The 17,055-nt window shown below is 52.1% G+C and overlaps 2 protein-coding genes across 5 annotated transcripts; both read right to left on the bottom strand.

Moving 5' to 3' along the window:
* Positions 1–285: 285 nt before the first annotated feature.
* Positions 286–10,003, bottom strand: Gdpd3 (glycerophosphodiester phosphodiesterase domain containing 3). 4 transcript variants are annotated; one of them, XM_075972246.1, is made up of 10 exons: positions 9,224–10,003; positions 8,888–8,930; positions 8,542–8,677; positions 8,419–8,464; positions 8,179–8,300; positions 8,015–8,104; positions 6,933–7,066; positions 4,550–4,609; positions 4,396–4,447; positions 286–468 (listed from the first exon to the last, which is right to left on the bottom strand). In XM_075972246.1, exons 1-10 carry the CDS (start codon positions 9,696–9,698, stop codon positions 322–324), a joined length of 1,305 nt encoding a protein of 434 aa, XP_075828361.1. In that variant the 5' UTR covers positions 9,699–10,003; the 3' UTR covers positions 286–321. The 4 variants fall into 4 exon arrangements, with proteins under 4 accessions (XP_075828361.1, XP_075828362.1, XP_075828359.1 ...); XM_075972247.1 differs by having other exon boundaries at positions 8,182–8,300; XM_075972244.1 differs by lacking the exon at positions 286–468 and having other exon boundaries at positions 3,424–4,447.
* A 19-nt stretch (positions 10,004–10,022) lies between these two features.
* On the bottom strand, positions 10,023–16,305 carry Mapk3 (mitogen-activated protein kinase 3). The gene is made up of 9 exons (XM_075972249.1): positions 16,101–16,305; positions 14,982–15,164; positions 12,578–12,767; positions 12,302–12,418; positions 11,952–12,066; positions 11,474–11,605; positions 11,205–11,314; positions 10,972–11,126; positions 10,023–10,609 (listed from the first exon to the last, which is right to left on the bottom strand). Exons 1-8 carry the CDS (start codon positions 16,268–16,270, stop codon positions 11,004–11,006), a joined length of 1,140 nt encoding a protein of 379 aa, XP_075828364.1. The 5' UTR covers positions 16,271–16,305; the 3' UTR covers positions 10,023–10,609; positions 10,972–11,003.
* Positions 16,306–17,055: the final 750 nt, after the last annotated feature.

Here is a 17,055-nt window from a genome sequence, read left to right as displayed (position 1 = left end):
GGCCTCCCAGACTTTTTTGGGGGAAGGAGGTCTCACTTTGTAGCCCTGGCATCTAACTCACAGATCCACGTGCTTCTGCCTCTCAAGTACTGAGGTAAAGATGTTCATTACCAGGCCCAGCTAATCTCAGGTTTTCTTGATCTCTTCAAAGATGTTGTGTGCCCTCCCACGCAATATGCATCTAACCCAGAGCTGTGTTCATGGTGTGTAAGCATTACATGCTGGGTGACAGTCCCATCTTTTTAGTCCTCAAGACTGACCCTCCAACCCTTCGATCCGTGACGAGAAAATATTTATTTTTCTTAAAGAGAGAACAGGGCCTCAGATTGAGGAGGCAGGGGGCTTTGGTTCTTCCTTCTTGTCTAGGTAGTGTCTCAGGGCTGTGGGGAAATCAGTCATGACACCATTGGCCCCCAGATTGAAGGCCACTTCAAAATCCGATTCTTCATTAAGGCACCAAAATAGCACCTGAGCGGGAAAGAAGGACCAGCTTAGTTTCCAAATCTACCCAACGCTTCCTTTAGCTTCCAGGAGGTGGCACCCCCTCTTCTGCACAGACTTCTCAGCAATGGTGAGCTAGAGCTGATGGTAACCTTTTTAGGAATTTTCAGACTGGTTATTAAACATAGCTATTATTGATGGACAGTGGTGGTGTCACCTTTAATCCCAGCACTGGGGACACAGAAGCAGGCGGAGCTCTGAGTTTGAGACCAGCCTGGTCTACAGAGTGAGTTCCAGGGCAGGTAGGGCTACACAGAGAAACCTTGTCTCAAAAAAAAAAAAAAAAAAAAAAAACCAAGACAAAACCCCCACAACTGTTATCAAAACTTAAATTGTATGATCTTAGAGTCAAGTGTTGCTTGCGGTGTGTGCCTATAAGCCCTGCACTCAGGAAGCTGAGGCAAGAAGGTGGAAGATTCTGAAGCCAGTAGCTGGAGTAGCTGGTCAGCCAGAGTTATATAGCAAGACCTGCCTCAAAAATAAATACATAAATAAGTGCATGAACTTAAAATTAAGGAGTCTCAACACTCAGGAGGGCAGAGGCAGGTGAATCTCTGTGAGTTCCAGGGCAGCTTGGTAGCTTGGTTTATACAGTAAATTTTAGGCCAGCCAGGGTTATAGAATGACTTTGTCTCAAAACAAGTAAGAAATTCTATTAAAAACAAAGGTAAAAGCTAGGTGGACGACTTTAATCCCAACACTTGGGAGGCAGAAGAGGCCGATCTCTGTGAGTTCGAGGACAGCCAGGACTGTTAAACAGAGAAATCCTGTCTTGAAAAACAAAACAGAAGGTGAAATCCGGGTGCAGTGGTGGGTGCTTGTTTCTTTTTATGGTACTAAGAAGCAAGAGACAGGAGGAAAAGAAGTTCAAGGACACCCTCTGCTCTATAGGGAGTTCAAGGGCCAGCCTGGGCTACATGAGACCTGTCACAAACAAACAACCCAAGAGCTGGGGATGTTGCTCGATGGTGTAACACTGTTTCCAAAGCCCTGGAAAACAAAACAAACAAAAAACACAACCCAGGGCCAGTGAAGTGACTCAGCAGGTAAAGGCACCCAAGGACCTGAGATTTATCTCCAGCATCCACATGGTGGAAGGAAAGTCCTATAACTTACTCTCTTACCTCTGTGTGTACGCTGTGGGATGTGCCCCCCCCCACACGTACACACAACATACACATACAAATGTAATATATTTTTTAAGTTGAATACTCAACAGCCTATCACTAATTATTTTACAGTTTCCTAGGTCTCATCTCTCTGTTAGGGTCTCTTGTAACCAAGCTGGCCTCAAACTCTCTACGCAGCTGGTGGTGACCTCGAACTTCTGTCATTCTTCTTCCGTGTCCCAGGTGCTCAGGTTATACCTGTTGTTTTGTTTCTGTTTTGCTTTTTGTTGTTGTTTTTTATGATTTATTTGTATTTAAATTGTTAAAAAGGTTTACTTATTTATTTTATAGGTATGGTGTTATGTCTGTTACCAACAGAGGCCAGAAGAGGGCATCTGATCCCTAGGAGTTGGAGTTACAGTGATTGTGAACCACTGATTACGGGTGCTGGGAGCCAAACTTGTGTGCGCCTTAGAGCAGCCAGCGCTCTCAACCTATAGAGCAGAGGTGCCTTTACCTGGTGCTGGCAACTGAACCCAGGCATTGCAGCTGCTAGGCAAGCGCCCTGCCTGCTGAGCCACACCCCCAGCCACTGGGTTTTAATTTTTAAACATCTGATTATGTTTGTTTATGTGGGGGCAGGTGCACAGCATCCCGGGTGTGTAGGTCAGAGGATAGCTCGTAGGAGTTATGGGTCAAACCCAGGTCATCAGGTTTGATAGCAGAAGCCTTTAGCCCTTGAGCCATTGCACTGCCCTCCTTGTTTGTCTTTGTTTTGTCTTTTGGGTTTTTTCCTGTTTGCTTTTTTTTTTTCTTTCTTCTATCTCTCCAGTCAGGTGTCTTGTTCTTTTGAGGCAGGGAGTGTTATTTAGCCCAAGCTGATCTAAAATTCACCATCCTCCTGCCTCAGTTTCCCATGGATTAGGTGTGTGAGCCAGGGCACCTGGATGACATGGGATTTTGATTCCAGGAGCTCACCGGATCTCTGCTGTCTGGGTTTTACAGATGAGGGTCCCATCTTTAAACACGTGGAGGTCAGCGGTGAGCGAGGGCTGGTAAGGAAGAGCTGTTCTCTAGAGCCTCACTGACACTAGGACAGGCAGGAGCCAAGCCTGGGCTCTCCCTGCTCTTGTCACCCAAGGTTGACTCCTGTCCATGATGGCCTCAGGCTATTAATGACACTCTCCCCACCATCACAGGGTCGCCACGTTGTGAACAAGCGAGTCTCACTCTGAATTATCTAGATTGGGTTTCCTGCACCAGCCTTCAAAAGCTTCCCTTCCTGGGTGCTGCGGATCACAGTCCTACTGGATGTGAGGCCCTTAGCCTAGGGAACCCACCCCGTTCTTCTGAGCCCAGACTTTTGCTCCTCCAAGCTTTAGCTCGGATATGCCTACCTGTGATGTCCTTCTCCTCAAGAGCTGTCTTCCCCTGTCCTTCTTCTGCCTGATCCCACCTCCGTCTGCCCATGACCCATAGTACTGACTCCTGTCCTTAGCTGTGATATCACATCCCGCATGGGGTTGTCGGTCTTCATTTCTTTTCCCCACATTTGGTAGATGCCTGGAACCATCTCAATGAGGCTTGCTGATTTAATGTCCAAGGTCAGGCACAGTAGTTTATGCCTGTAACCCCACCATTATGGAGGCAGGGGCAGGACAATTGCCATGAGTTTGAGGCCAGCCTGGTCTACACTAAAAAAAAAAAAAAACAACAACAAACCAGGGGCTGGAGAGATGGCTCAGTGATTAAGAGCACTGGCCGCTCTTCCAGAGGACCTTGCTTGGATTCCCAGCACCCACATGGTGGCTCACAACCATTTGTAACTACACTTCCAGGGTATCTGATGTCCTCTTCTGACTTCTGTGGGTACCAGGCACACATGTGGTACACAGGTATACATACATGCAAAACACCCATACACATAAAATAAGACAATAAAAAAATGAAAACAAAACCATGACCAGGCATAGTGACACATGCCTTTAATCCCAGCACTCAAGAGACAGAGACAGGTAGATCTCTGTGAGTCAGAGGACAGGTTGGTCTACAGAGCAGGAGTTATATGGTGATGCCCTGCCTCAAAACAACAACAAAAAGGAGCCAGTGAAATAGTTGAGCAGTTAAAAGCACTCTGCCCTTCCAGAGAGATAGATTTGATCCCAGTATCTGCATGGCAGCTCAAAACTATCTGTAACCGCAACTTCAAGGAAGTTGACACCATCTTCCTGCCTCAACGCCAGGCCAGATATATATATAGGCAAAATACTTATTACACATAAAAAATAAAACAAAAAACCCCACTCAAACCCAAACCAAAATGCCTTCACTATTCCCATAGACCACTGATGAAGGCAGAGTAACAGGGTGGGCTGGGCCTGGTTTCCCAGGGCCTTTCCAGCAGACGCTAAATTATCAATCCCTGATTAATCCCAGGTGCACATTCAAAAGAGCTACAGGTACCATTCTCTGCATTCAAATGGGCTCAAGACAGGGTTTCTCTGTGTTTCTCAAGTTTCTTTCCTCGCTGTTCTGGAACTTGCTCTGTAGACTAGGCTAGCCTTGAACTCAGAGCTCTACCTGCCTCTGCCTCCCAAGTGCTAGATTTAAAGGCATGCACCACCACTGCCTGGCTCATTCTCTGCATTTTATAGGTAAAGAAACTGAGACTCAGGGGTGGGATCCTGCCCAAATGATCCACCTCCGATTGCAGTGTGATGGAGATTGTACTACCAGGTATATACCGGGAACCAGCTCCTTGCTGGGGTGGTGTCAGAGTCCTCACCTGCACCCCTCGGTCCTGCAAGTACTGAATCAGACTCTTCCTCATGATGATCCTTGGGGAAGGATGGGGATAGCAAAGGCAACGATGAGACGGGACAAAGGACAGTAGCAGGTCCCTGTGTGACACCGCCACCCGGCAGCCCTGCCCGCCTCACCATTTTGTAACTGCAGCTGACAGCTGGTTCATCCATCCACAGGAAAATGGGAAGTAAGTCCTGTGGAGAGAACTGGTGAGGTCAGCTCCTTGGTGTTGTCCGTGCCCCTCTACCCCCGTCACAGGGGTGTGGTGGAAATGACTCCTTGACCAGTGCACCCCTGGCCTAGCCTGAAGAAACTATGAAGCTGCCTGGAGGAATAATTCATCCCTCAGTGAGAGCCTATTGTGTCCTGGCGTCGTTGGTTTAAGAGCTTGTCCCTCTTCCCATCTTCAGCACAGGGAACTGAGTTTAGACAGTGGGGGTCAGAAGTACATCAGCGATGGGCCTGGAACCAACTTGATTCCAGGACGTCACGGGGTCCTCCTGGTTGAGTCTGTGTGGGGTTTTAAGAATAGCTGAGGCTGGCCTGGAACTTGCAACCCTCTGGCCTTGGCCTCATGAGTGCTGGGATTACAGGTGTTTGACACAGTGCCCAAACGTGGACAGCTGTTTCAGATGAGACACTGCTTCTTGTCACGGCTTATTTTCCTCCCTGGGTGATTTTAGAGCCATGTCCTAGGTCAGGCTCTGGAATATTTCAAGCTGTGTGACCCTGGGCAAGTCACAGAAACTCTCAGCATAGTTGACACTAACAGGGCTGTCGTGCCTCTTCCCTCCCAGGACGGGGTGCTATAAGATAAAGGTCAAATACTCCCCCAGTCTGTGAAAACCTTTAACTCCGTGTAAACACTGCCAGTGCAATGCTTTGGAAGGGGCTGTGTGGCTAGCTAGCTTTCTTAAGAACCACATAGCGGAACCAGAGCTTTGGGGACAATCCTGGAGAAGTTGTCAGAAAGGCCAAGGACAAGGCAGGCCCCCTCCCATCCCGCTAAGGAAGTATCTAGTTCCTAATAAGTCCTCTTACATTACTTTGTTAACAGTGCTGCTTGCTGCACGATGGACTGACTCACCTTTAGAGAAGGAGAAAGCCAGGCTGTAAGCCCAGAGGGCCTGACCCAGGCACAGCAGTTTTATTTCCTAGACTGGCCTGCCCACGTTATCATGTACTACTACAACTACATTGACCAGAGACATTTGCCATCAACGTATTGAGTGAGTGAATTTCTTCTACAGCTGCATACTGATAACATACTTGCCTGCAAGTTAGGAGATCACAGACCCCCTAGTTTTCATGAATGCCAGGCAAGAACTACAGTGTACAGGCCCATAATCCCAGCACTAAGGAGGACTGAGAATTTGAGGCGAGCCTGGACTACATAGTGAGACCCTTGTTTCAAAAAAGAAAGATCACCCCCCTTTTTTTTAGTGTGGTGGTTTCCTAGTGCTGTGCCCCTTTAGTACAGTTCCTCTTGTTGTGGTGACCCCAACCATAAAGTTAGTTTCATTGCTACTTCATAACTATAATTTTGCTACCGTTATAAATCATGATGTAGATACCCGTGTTTTCTGATGATTTTAGGCTACCCCTGTGAAAGGGTCATTCATTCCCCAAAAGGGTCTCGACCCATAGGTTGAGAAACACTGGCTTAGTGAATAAAGGCTCTTGCCATGAAAGCCTAGCAACCTGAGTCCAATCCCCGGAACCTACACAAAGGCGGAAAGAGGGTTGTCTCTGGCCTCCATATGCACACCATGGCACACACACACACATCCCATAACAAATTCAAACAAACAAACAAGCCAGGATGTGACTCAGTTGGTAGATTGTTCCCCAAGCACACACAAAGCCTTGTGTTCACCGGGTGGTGGCGGCACACGCCTTTAATCCCAGCACTCGGGAATGTGAGTTCGAGGCCAGCCTGGTCTACAGAGCTAGTTCCAGGACAGGCTCCAAAGCTAACGAGAAACCCTGTCTCGAAAATAAAACAAAACAAAACAAAAAGCCTTGGGCTCAGTGTCTGGCCCTGACTAGAACCAGCTGTGGTGGTATATGACTATAACTGCAGCTCTAGTGATGTGGAAGCAGGAGGATTAAAAATTCAGTGCCTTCCTCAGCTACTTAGTTCCAGGCCAGCTTAATATACATGAAACTCTGTCTCAATAAAACAAAACACTGCCCTCTCTAAAGGGCCTTGGGGCTGGAGAGATGGCTCAGTGGTTAAGAGCACTTGCTGTTCGTTCAGAGGACCTGAATTTGGCTCTAAGCACTCATGTGTTGTTCATAACCACCTGTAACTCCAGTTCTGGGGGATCTGATACCCTCTTCTGGCCTCTGTAGGTCACTGCACACATGAGGTGGGCATATGTACACACATGCACACACACTATTTAAAGACTCTTGGGGAACTCTTAGGGAACTGGGGATCCTGGGTCTCCTCCACAGGTCCTGGGCAGTGTGGCCTGAGCAGGGTGTTTCCAAGCCCCCTCTCACCCCTGGTACCTGTTGATGATGGTGGGCAGGAAGCACAAGAAAAACTTCTCAGGAATGGAGACAAAAGGCAGCAGCCCCAGGTAGTAGAGCAGAAGTATCCAGATTGATCGCAATATGGTAAAGGCCATTGGCATGTCGGGGTTCTGGGTGGCAAGGAGAGAAGTGAGAAGCGGGGACCAGCAGAGTTGGCATGGGCCAAGGGGACCAGGGCAGGACATCAAAGTCACACCTTGAACAATGTAATGGTTAAGTCTGTTAACTTGATTAAGAAGTAGTTAATTCTGTTAACTTGATTAAGAAGTAGTACCTTGGAGTTTGGTGAAACACACCTGTGGGGTATGTGAGGATGTTTCCACAGAATTAACTAGGGGAGGGAGGAACCCTACCCTACATGTGGGCAGCGCCATCTCTGTAGGCTAGGAGTCTGGATGAAACAAAAGGAGAAAAAGGAAGAAGCCAGACCAGGCACTGTCTTCACTCCTCAGCCGCCATTAGCAAGTGGCTGTTTCTCATGCCCTCTCTACCTCTAGCAATTGGGACAAAGTGACTATGGGTTAAAGTCTCCGAAACTGTGAGCCATGAGATGTTTCCTGAGGTTCTGTTACAGTAACAACTGACCAGCCTAGCCAGTGTTTCCTGAGGTTCTGTTACAGTAACAACCGACCAGCATAGCCAGTGTTTCCTGAGGTTCTGTTACAGTAACAACCAACCAGCCTAGCCAGTGTTTCCTGAGGTTCTGTTACAGTAACAACACTGACCAACACAGCCAGTGTTTCCTGAGGTTCTGTTACAGTAACACTGACCAACACAGCCAGTGTTTCCTGAGGTTCGTTACCATAACAGCGGACTAGCATAGCCAGTGTTTCCTGAGGTTCTGTTACAGTAACAGCCGAACAGCACAGTCAGTACTGGGGGTTCCCTAGAACTGGCCGCATGGCACCAGTGCACACAGTCACGCTCTCCTACTTCTCCAAATCCTACTCTTGGGGACTGTGCTCAAACCTAGTTCCAGGGGCCATACTGGGCCCTTCTAGCGTAGGCTCCTTGGACTGGGTGGCTTCTAGCCCCATAGCAGAGAAAGAGGGACTCACGGCAGCCTTGCACTTCCTCATGATTGAGTTCTTCTCTGAAGCCCAAATAGTAATCTCACTGCGGTCAAAGCTCCTAGCCAAGTTGGCTACCTAGGATGGGAACACAGGGAGTAAGGGAAGTCAGGCCTCTCTTGGACCTGCCCTCACCTGCCTGGCTTCAGTACCACCTTGTGGATGAGCTCTTCATTTTTTTCTTTGATCTCCACAATCGCGGGAATCCTTGGAAATTTCTGGAATATATCCTCCAACCGTATCATGTGCCGATCTGACCCATGGGCAAAATGGCCTGGGAGTTGGGTCACAAAAACTGGGGTCAGAGTAAGATAGATGAGCTGGGGGAGGGGGGGTAGGGAGAGTATATGAGAGGTGGCTAAGCAGTGCGAGGCTGGCTGTCCACACCCTACCTGGTGAGAAATAAATCTCCAGTTCTGTCTTGTAGAGGGGCAGTTCCTGTGGAGGGCGGAGATTGACATTAGGAAGCATGTGCACGAGTGTCAGCTCTCAGTGTGAGGGGCTGCAGAGCTCACCTGGAAGTCCAGGCTGTCCACATCCTTATTTAGGCCCGACTGGCGGGACAGGTTCTTGTCGTGTGATACTACCACCACGCCATCCCGTGTGAGCTGGCAGTCAAGTTCCAAGATATCTGCTCGCTGGGCCATGGAACTATGAGAGCAAAGGTTGGTGGGGGAAGAGGACAAGGGAAGGACCAGGGCATGTAGTGGAGGGGAGATACTGGGACAGAATTTATGGTGGGACATATGACCCCACCTGTACAATTCCAGGGGCTTCAAGAAACCCAAATTAGGAAGTATATAAATAGCACCCTTGGTTGCCTTGCAGAGCTCACCCCACAACCTTACATGTCGGACTTACTTCTCTATAGCCTCCATGGTGTTCTCTAGCCGCTCTCCGGACCCTGTGTGAGGCAGTTTGGGTGGGTCCCTAGGGCCTGGCCTGACCTTCCTTCCTGTCTTCCTTTCTTCCTGATGGTTTCCTACTTGCTTCCTCTCTTCCCATCAGCCACGCTGAACTGGCTCCCTCCCTGCTCCATGCCTCCCAGGCCCCCGTGGCTCTCCTCACCTCTGTCTTTATTTCATTCACTCCCGCCTTGCACCTCCACTATGTGCTGCCCACTGTGGCACCTGTCTTCTTAGGCTCACACCGCCCCAAGTGGCTGCCAGCGCCTCCCGCCTCCCTGACTCAGCTCACCTCCACGGTGGGCAGCCAAGCGGATAGGGAAGGTGGGAGCCCGGGTTGTGTGCAGCAGATGAGGTCGGCGCAAGAAGAAGAAGGAGAGCATGATGTAGCTGCCCAGGGTGAGCAGAGCCAAGTACAGGATAGGGATCATAGCCTCACTCCCACCACAGGCGCCTGCCACAGTGCAGCCTCCCCAGTCCCAAAAGGCTCTGTTGTCTGCTGCTGCCTGCTGCTGAGTCTGCCCGCTGAGCCGGTGTAGGCTGGCTCTACTATTGGGCAGCACCACGCCCCAGGACCTGCTGAGCCTGCTGCTATGCCGCTGGCACCCGGCCAGACTGCAGTATGCCCCAGAGCTGGGGCAGGCACAGGAACCCAGGCAGCCCTGGGCTTCATGTCCACAGACCTTCTGTAGATCCCAGCACCCCTTCTGTTCTTGACTGTGTGTGTGTGGGGGTGGGGGGTGGTGGTGAGCAACTCCCCTCACCATTTTTAGAACTTCCTGTTTTCCATGAGTGCTTGTGGCCAGGATCTATAACTACCTTTGCCACTTCCCAGGAATGTTGGGGTGTAGGGTGCCCCTGAGTCACGACAAATCACCCCAGCCAGTTAAACAGGAAGCTGTTAGGGAACACAGTGACTGAAAGAAAACTGACCCCTTTCCAGGAGTCTGGAGCACCTTATAACCCATCCTCACCCCTGGCCAGCTGAGCCAAAGACTGTGGCTATGTGAGGCCACAGCTGCATGCAGGGGTCAGTCGTGAAAGCAGCACGCTGGGGGTTGCATTGGCACACAGAGACGGAGGCAGGGTCATCCATATACACATCTCTATATTTATATATTAGATACAGGCACGGGGAGGTGGGGAGGGGCACCGGCTCTCCACGGGCCCCACCTCCACTTCCAATAACCCACACACAGAAGCAGCAAGGGCGTTACATGTGGCAGCTTTGAGAGGGAGAGGGTTTGGCCTGGCCTGGCTCCTCAGGGAAACTAGCCCTTGAGACTTAGGAATGTTCCTTCAGGGAAAACAGGGTGGAGTTCCAACAAGTTGAGTAGGGCAGAGCTTAGCCTGGGTCCCTACTCAGTGCCCTCCACCCCTGTATAGCACAGGTCCTAGGGCAGTCGTGGCCCTTCCGTTCCAGAATGGTCTGCCAGAGCCAGGGCTAGCGGGGTAGATAAAGGCAGAGCAGCGGAGATCAGCTCTGGGGCCACCTCACCACTTAGGCCCAGGGAGATGGGGCAGGTGTTGGGGTGAGGGGAGCCTGCCTGAAGCAGGAGATCCCAGCGGAGTGGAAGATGGCCAGGCCCACCCTCGGTCCAGCCTGGGCTGCCAGGGTCCGGGTTGAGCAAAGTTCATTACTAACGATTTGCAGAGAAGGACCAGGTAGGAGCAGGACCTGAAGGAAGAAGAGCAAAGTGAGCTGGGGAGACCCCACTGAGCCCCTGAGACCAGTGCCTTTGATCCTCTGCAGCAACAGCAGCCACCACCAAGTGCTACTGTGACTGCGGCCTCCTCTCAAAGCCATCGTGGTGCACCCCGTCCTAAGGCCTGGGGTGACTCCTCAGAGTGGGAGGATCCCTCGCCTTTGTGGGTCTCCAGTGGATATTGATGACAGCAGGAGATGGACGGGCCTCGGTAGTGGTTTACAAAGGACTAGGTGGGCCGCAAATGACTAGCAGGCCCTGGCCCTTCTGTTGCTACCACACACGTGGATGAGGCACCCAGGCTAGGCAGCCAAGGGCGTTGTGAGCCACTCACCAGGTCCCGGGGGACAGGGGTGTCTGTTCTTGTTAGGGGGCCTCTGAGGCCCCTGGCTGGAAGCGGGCTGTCTCTTGGAAGATCAGTTCCTTCAGCCGCTCCTTGGGGAGATCATCCAGCTCCATGTCAAAGGTGAAGGGCTCCTCAGCCACTGGCTAGGGGGCAAAGACAGTAAGGCACAGGCCAGCACTGGGGATACTGATGCCCCTCCCAGCTCCTGGTGGCCAGCCCACCTCATCTGTTGGGTCATAGTACTGTTCCAGGTAGGGGTGAGCCAGCGCTTCCTCTACAGTGATGCGCTTGTTGGGGTTGAAGGTTAACATCCGGTCCAGCAGGTCAAGTGCTAAGGCAAGGCAGGAGTAGCAGTCGTGAAAACAGCTGAAGGAGCTCCCATAGGCAGCACCTCTCTGGTGCCCAGGGGCCTATTTACTGAGGCAGGCGTTAGGATAATACAGCTTTGCCGCTGGGCTCTAGCCTACCCCCAGTCCTTTGTCTCACTCACCTTTGGAGTCAGATTTGGGGAAAAGCTTGGCCCAAGCCACCTTAGTTTTCGAGGGCAGAGACTGTAGATAATTTCGGGCCTTCATGTTGATGATACAATTAAGGTCCTCCTGGGATGGGGAGCCCAAGATACCTGTGGACAAACCAGTTGTTTTGCTAAGATGTCAAGTCCTGTTTCTGGGAACAGGTCAGGAAGCAAGAACAGGAACCCAAGCTCAGCCACCTCCTCATCAACCCACTGGGGCAGTGACGGAAGCAAGGAGCTGAGGACCAGGGAGTGCTGGGCTCAAATCCTGACTGCAGTCTTCCTTAGGTATAGGCCTTAGCCTTGTTTTTCCCATCTTTCAAATGGGAAAGAACACCTTACAGAAATACCGTGAGATGCTGGGGAGGCTCCATATGTGGTACCCCAATTCTCACCCTCCAGAAATGTCATCTCTGATAACTCCCATCCCCGTGAGCCAGTCAGGTCATCTCACCTAGAATGTGGTTGAGCTGGTCCAGGTAGTGCTTGCCAGGGAAGATGGGCCGGTTGGAGAGCATCTCAGCCAGAATGCAGCCCACAGACCAGATGTCAATGGATTTGGTGTAGCCCTGGGGAGGAGAATATGCTCAGCTCCTCGGTCAGCCTTATCAGTGCCTTCTTGGCATTTGGGCCAAGCACTACAACCAACTTAGATCCAACACCAAGCAAAGGGCAGAGAACAGAGGCTAGGGAATCTCTAATCTCCAATCTCTACATTTTGCCAGAACCCAAGGGCCAAAGGGCTTATGCCAAGGCCCAGAGATAGCTCCAGGACTTTCTTGTAAAAGTGGGCTGCTCTCCTACCTTGGAGTTAAGCATGATCTCTGGGGCTCGGTACCAGCGTGTGGCCACATACTCCGTCAGGAAGCCAGTGTGGTCATGTTCAGGGTCAGCGATCCGGGCCAGGCCAAAATCACAGATCTGGAATCAAACCCAGGCCCCTGAGTTAGGTGCCTAAGGCCCCCCCAGCCCAGGAAGTGCCCCTGCTCTGCCTACGCTGTTCTTGCTCGCCATGCACCCAGGATGCTTCTACTGGTGGTGCCCCACACCCAGGGAAGAGGCAGGCGTGCAGCCTCTGACCTTAAGGTCGCAGGTGGTGTTGATAAGCAGGTTGGAGGGCTTCAGATCCCGGTGGAGCACGTTAGCTGAATGGATATACTTGAGGCCCCGAAGGATCTGGTAGAGGAAGTAGCAGATGTGGTCATTGCTCAGCTGCTGGCTCTTTAGCAGCTTGTACAGGTCTGTCTCCATGAGGTCCTGAACAATGTAGCTGAGGAGGATTCCAGAGACCCCCAGGTTGGGGGCAGCAGGAGACTTTGTTAAGGAAAACAGGTTCTGACCAGAAGGTCACAAACTCCTTCCAGCGAGGGCCCCTTGACCTCATGAGTCTTACAAAGCGAAGCCTGGAGCTGAGGGTGTGCAGGGCACATCTATTCTGGGCCCTCAGTTTCCCTATGGGGCAAATGAGGGTATTGACGAGTTGTAGTGGGAGAACTTCAGAGGAACAGCAGTTCTGAATTAACCCACTCATGTCTGATGTGCCCATTCTACGTGTCCACGCCTCAGTTTCCTCATCTGACAAGCAGGGAGAGTAACTGTTCCTTAGAGCGCGGCTGTGAGGAAAAAGATGCCCCATAGAGATGCTCAGCAAACAAAAAACGCTGTTACTCTATGGGCCGAGCCATGTGGCGGCTGAGTGGGTTAAATGAGATAATGCATGAACGCCATCTGGCACACAGTAACTGTTTGCTTTAAAATAAATGCCTGCCTTATGGGAATGATTTGTGCCAGAAAAGTGAGGAGACACTCCCAACCATGCTCCTACGGAGTGACCATACACCAGAAGGCGGAGAACGAAAAGTCCCTTTAGACTTGAAGATAAAACAAAGATTCAGCACAAACAGCTGGGTGATGGTGCACAGCACTCGGAAGGCAGAGGCAGGTGGACCTCTTGTGAGTTTGAGGCCAGCCTGGACTACAGAGTGAGTGCCAGAATATCCAGGGAAAACACAGAGAAAGCCTGTCTTGAAAAACCAAAAAACCAAAGCAAAACAAATAAACAAAGTAAATGTCATCTTGCCTGACTTTGGAGGAGCAGCCAGGGGCTGAGCACCAAACCTCATTCTTGTAATCCCAGCACTTGAGAGGCAGGCGCAAGAGGATTATTCCCTAGAAATTTAAGGCCAGTGTGGTCTAATAAGTTAGCCTCAGGCCAAGCAGGGAGACATAGTGATACTCTCTCAAAAAGGAAGCCTGGACTATCCTACACAGGACATGTGAGCTGGGCCTGGTGGTACCTGGGAGGCCAAGGCAGCTGGACCTCTGAGTTGCAGGCTAGCCTGAACTATATCCTGTATTTCAGGCTAGCCAGAGAAAGTGAGGTCCCTTCTCAATGAAAGAAGCAGCACATGCAGACACACACATGGCCCAACCCTGCTGCTTCATGAGTGTGGGAGTCTAGAGGTGCAGTCACCCGCTTAAGATCACACCACAAGCCAGAGTATGGGGATTTCACGTGACGAGAGATACAGATGCTGTCCAGTGAGTCCTGGGACTGGGAGGGGTGGGTAGGGAAGAGGCCACGGGTGTCACGGACTGCTAACACGGCAGCCAAGCAGGAAGTAGATATGGACAGTGAACTAGATATTTGAACTAGGCAAGGGCAACAAAGGCTGGACTGCATTCCCTGGGCAAGGTACAAGTCCACAGGTAATTAGGGTGGGGCTCTCAGAAAAGTAGGAAGGCTCCAAGAAAGCCAACTGGGAAGAGAGGAAGAGAGAAACAGAAACAGCCGATTTTCAGCTATCCAATCCAGACAGACCCTCCAGCCCCCTTATCCTTCCTTGTGCCCTTGGCGAAGCCAGGAACAGGGGTGCAAAGACTTGGCTCCACCCTGTGACTCTAGAGCCCCCCCAGATGTTCCTCCTTAACAATACACAGTGGTCTCAAAGACTCCACATGCTCCCCCCCACACCATGTCCCTCAGAAGGCACTGCCAAACTTCCCATGAGGGGCCTCAGTTTCCTCATCTTTGAAATGGAAGTGGTACAGCTCATCTCTCAGGGACGTTAGAAGGTTAAATTGGGACCATCAAAACCCTAGGCATGCCCAATACCAGCGTTCTTCCCCGCCTGCCTTCCAGGCTGAGATCTCCAAAGAAAGAATCATGAGTCTGTTAAGCAAGAATGGGCTGTGGGCAGAGACTGGGTCATGTCACAGAACTGCAGATGTCAGTAGACAAAGCGCCCATAGAGATCATTTTGCCCAGCACTTCCCCCACACAATACCATACTGGGACACAGAGCAAAACCGACTTGTCCAAGGCCACCTCACTTGGCTGCTATACACCAGGATCCACTGAAGGCCTGCCAGTGTGTGCTTATGTGCTGTGGGCTCTCTGCTAAAGTTATTTTTGCTGGGTGTCACAAGAAGTGAACCCAAGTCCCCTGGTCTACTTCGGGGCTGTGACCAAGGTGGAGGATACACATCCCTCATAGCTTCCAGGGTGGGTGCTCTGAGGATGTCTCGGATGCCTATGACATTCTCATGGCGGAATCGCAGCAAGATCTGGATCTCCCTCAGTGTACGCTGGCAGTAGGTCTGGTGCTCGAAGGGGCTGATCTTCTTGATGGCCACTCGAGTCTTGCGCACGTGGTCATAAGCAGAGCTGAAAGGGCCAGAGAGATGTGGCCTTGCAAAGGGGGAATCCAGGCCTGGCGGCCCCACCCAGGCCTTGGCAGGGCCGGGGAGAGAGCAGGAGAGGGCTCTGGCCAAGTTGTAAACAATGCTGGCTCCTTCCTGCTGTGAAGGCCTGGAATCTCCAGGGGAAAAGCTGGGGACCAGCCAGGCAGCCTTTCAGTGACTTCACAAACAGAGGAAGAGTGGCCACTCACTGACTTCCTTTCTCCTGGACCCTCTTCCATTCTAGCTGCCCTCACCCTCCTCCCCTTTCCCAAACAGGGCTCTCTCAATCCAAGACAGGGCGAGGGGACGGGAGCCCGAGCGGAGGATGTAGATGAAGCCAATATAGGCTAGAAGATTCAGTAATGGGACAGGAGAAAAGAGATAAGGAGGGGTAGGTCTCTGTGAGGTACCTGGGTCGCAGGGCTGTTCCCACATGAACAAAGGCCCAGAGCACACAGTGGGGCAGCGAGAACTCACAAACCCCGTATCCCACAAAATAAGGCAGACCCCCACCCCTCCGGAACCCTCATCCTTTTGTGGGCGCCTGCCCTTGTCAGGGGCAGGGGTGCAAAGGTTTGCCCCACCCTGAGCTTTGCTCTTCTTTCTGAAACTCTCTGACACCGCCTCACCAGGGGGAACCAAGGCTCCCACTACCTGCTGAAGGGTCCTTCACTCCCCCTTCAGCAAGAACACTCATCCTCTTAGCGCCACCGTGTTTCTCTAGGGTCCCCCAGCTGCCCCTCCCTTAACAATCCAAGGTGGCTTCAAAGCTCCAAACCCCCTCCCCGGAGAAAGTAGAGCCCGATCCCCCAGAAGTCGCTGCATGATCCCTCCCTGCGACACTCCCCAGACCCCCAAGTCCCGGGCACGCACCTGCTGTCCCCTCACTCTGAAGCCCCCTCCCCGGACGCCCCCTCACCTGACCATGCCGTACGCGCCCTCGCCGATGTACTGCAGCTGCGTGTAGCGTGGGCCCACGTCGAATGGCTGTCCCTTCACCACCTCCACCTCCCCCGGGACCCCCGGGCCGACCCCAGCGGCTCCCCGGGGCTCCCCGCCCCCGCCCCCCGGAGCCGCCGCCGCCGCCATCTCCACTCCTCCCGCCTCCCCCCGCGGCCCCTCCCGCGGCCCCGCCCCTCCCGCCCTCCTTGTCACCCGCGGGGCCGCGCGCCAGGCTCCGCCCCCGCCCCCGCGCGCCCCGCCCCCGCGCTTGCCCGGCGAGCCTGCGCGGGCCCGAGGAGTCACGTGCTTTTCTAGGCGCGCTCCCTGCTTTCCCGCCTCTAGGTACCCTGGGCCTTCTTTGCCTTGGCCACTGGGGTACCCTGGTCTGCCTGGAGAGTTGTGCAGGCCGAGAGGCCAGTGGCTCTCAGGGATGCTAAAGGAACGCACCCTGTTTCCGTTACATTTGGAGACCTGCCTCTTACCTTCTTTTGTAGAGACAGAGGTAATCCTGGCTACCTGCTGGAAGTTGGCCTTGAACTAGTCCTCCTGCCTTTACCGCCCTAGTGCCTGGTTTGAGCCATCATATCTCCATCTTCCTATTCTTTTTTCTTTTTTTTTTCTTTTAAAGCAGGGTCTCTATGCATAGCCCAGGCTGTCCCGGAGCTCACTATGTAGACTAGGTTGGCCACGACATGCAGAACTTGTGGAGATCTACCTTCAGAGCACTGGGATTAAAGACATGTGTCACCATGCCCAGCTTCTGTACCTTTTCTTTGGTTGGTTTTTTGAGACAGGGTTTCTATGTGTAGCTTTGGTTGTTCTGGAACTCACTCTGTAGACCAGGCTGGCCTCAAACTCCCAGAGATCCACCTGCCTCTGCCTCCTTAGTGCTGGGATTAAAGGCGTGCGCCACTATACCTGGTGATATTTTC

Source organism: Microtus pennsylvanicus, chromosome 5 (assembly GCF_037038515.1).
Source record: "Microtus pennsylvanicus isolate mMicPen1 chromosome 5, mMicPen1.hap1, whole genome shotgun sequence".
NCBI classification, from domain to species: Eukaryota; Metazoa; Chordata; class Mammalia; order Rodentia; family Cricetidae; genus Microtus; species Microtus pennsylvanicus.
This window is presented reverse-complemented; position numbering and strand designations above follow the sequence as displayed.

What these genes read in the sequence shown, in the direction of transcription:
- Gdpd3 (XM_075972244.1), bottom strand. Translation starts at nt 9,698, where the DNA reads ATGGTGAGGGGAGTTGCTCACCACCACCCCCCACCCCCACACACACAC. An exon ending in ACCATGGAGGCTATAGAGAA is followed by an intron (nt 8,678 to 8,887) that starts GTAAGTCCGACA and finishes TTGCTCTCATAG; the next exon opens with TTCCATGGCCCAGCGAGCAG. An exon ending in TGAGGAAGTGCAAGGCTGCC is followed by an intron (nt 7,067 to 8,014) that starts GTGAGTCCCTCT and finishes CTTGCCACCCAG; the next exon opens with AACCCCGACATGCCAATGGC.
- Mapk3 (XM_075972249.1), bottom strand. Translation starts at nt 16,270, where the DNA reads ATGGCGGCGGCGGCGGCTCCGGGGGGCGGGGGCGGGGAGCCCCGGGGA. An exon ending in GGCGCGTACGGCATGGTCAG is followed by an intron (nt 15,165 to 16,100) that starts GTGAGGGGGCGT and finishes TGGCCCTTTCAG; the next exon opens with CTCTGCTTATGACCACGTGC. An exon ending in CCAGCTCAACCACATTCTAG is followed by an intron (nt 11,606 to 11,951) that starts GTGAGATGACCT and finishes GTTTGTCCACAG; the next exon opens with GTATCTTGGGCTCCCCATCC.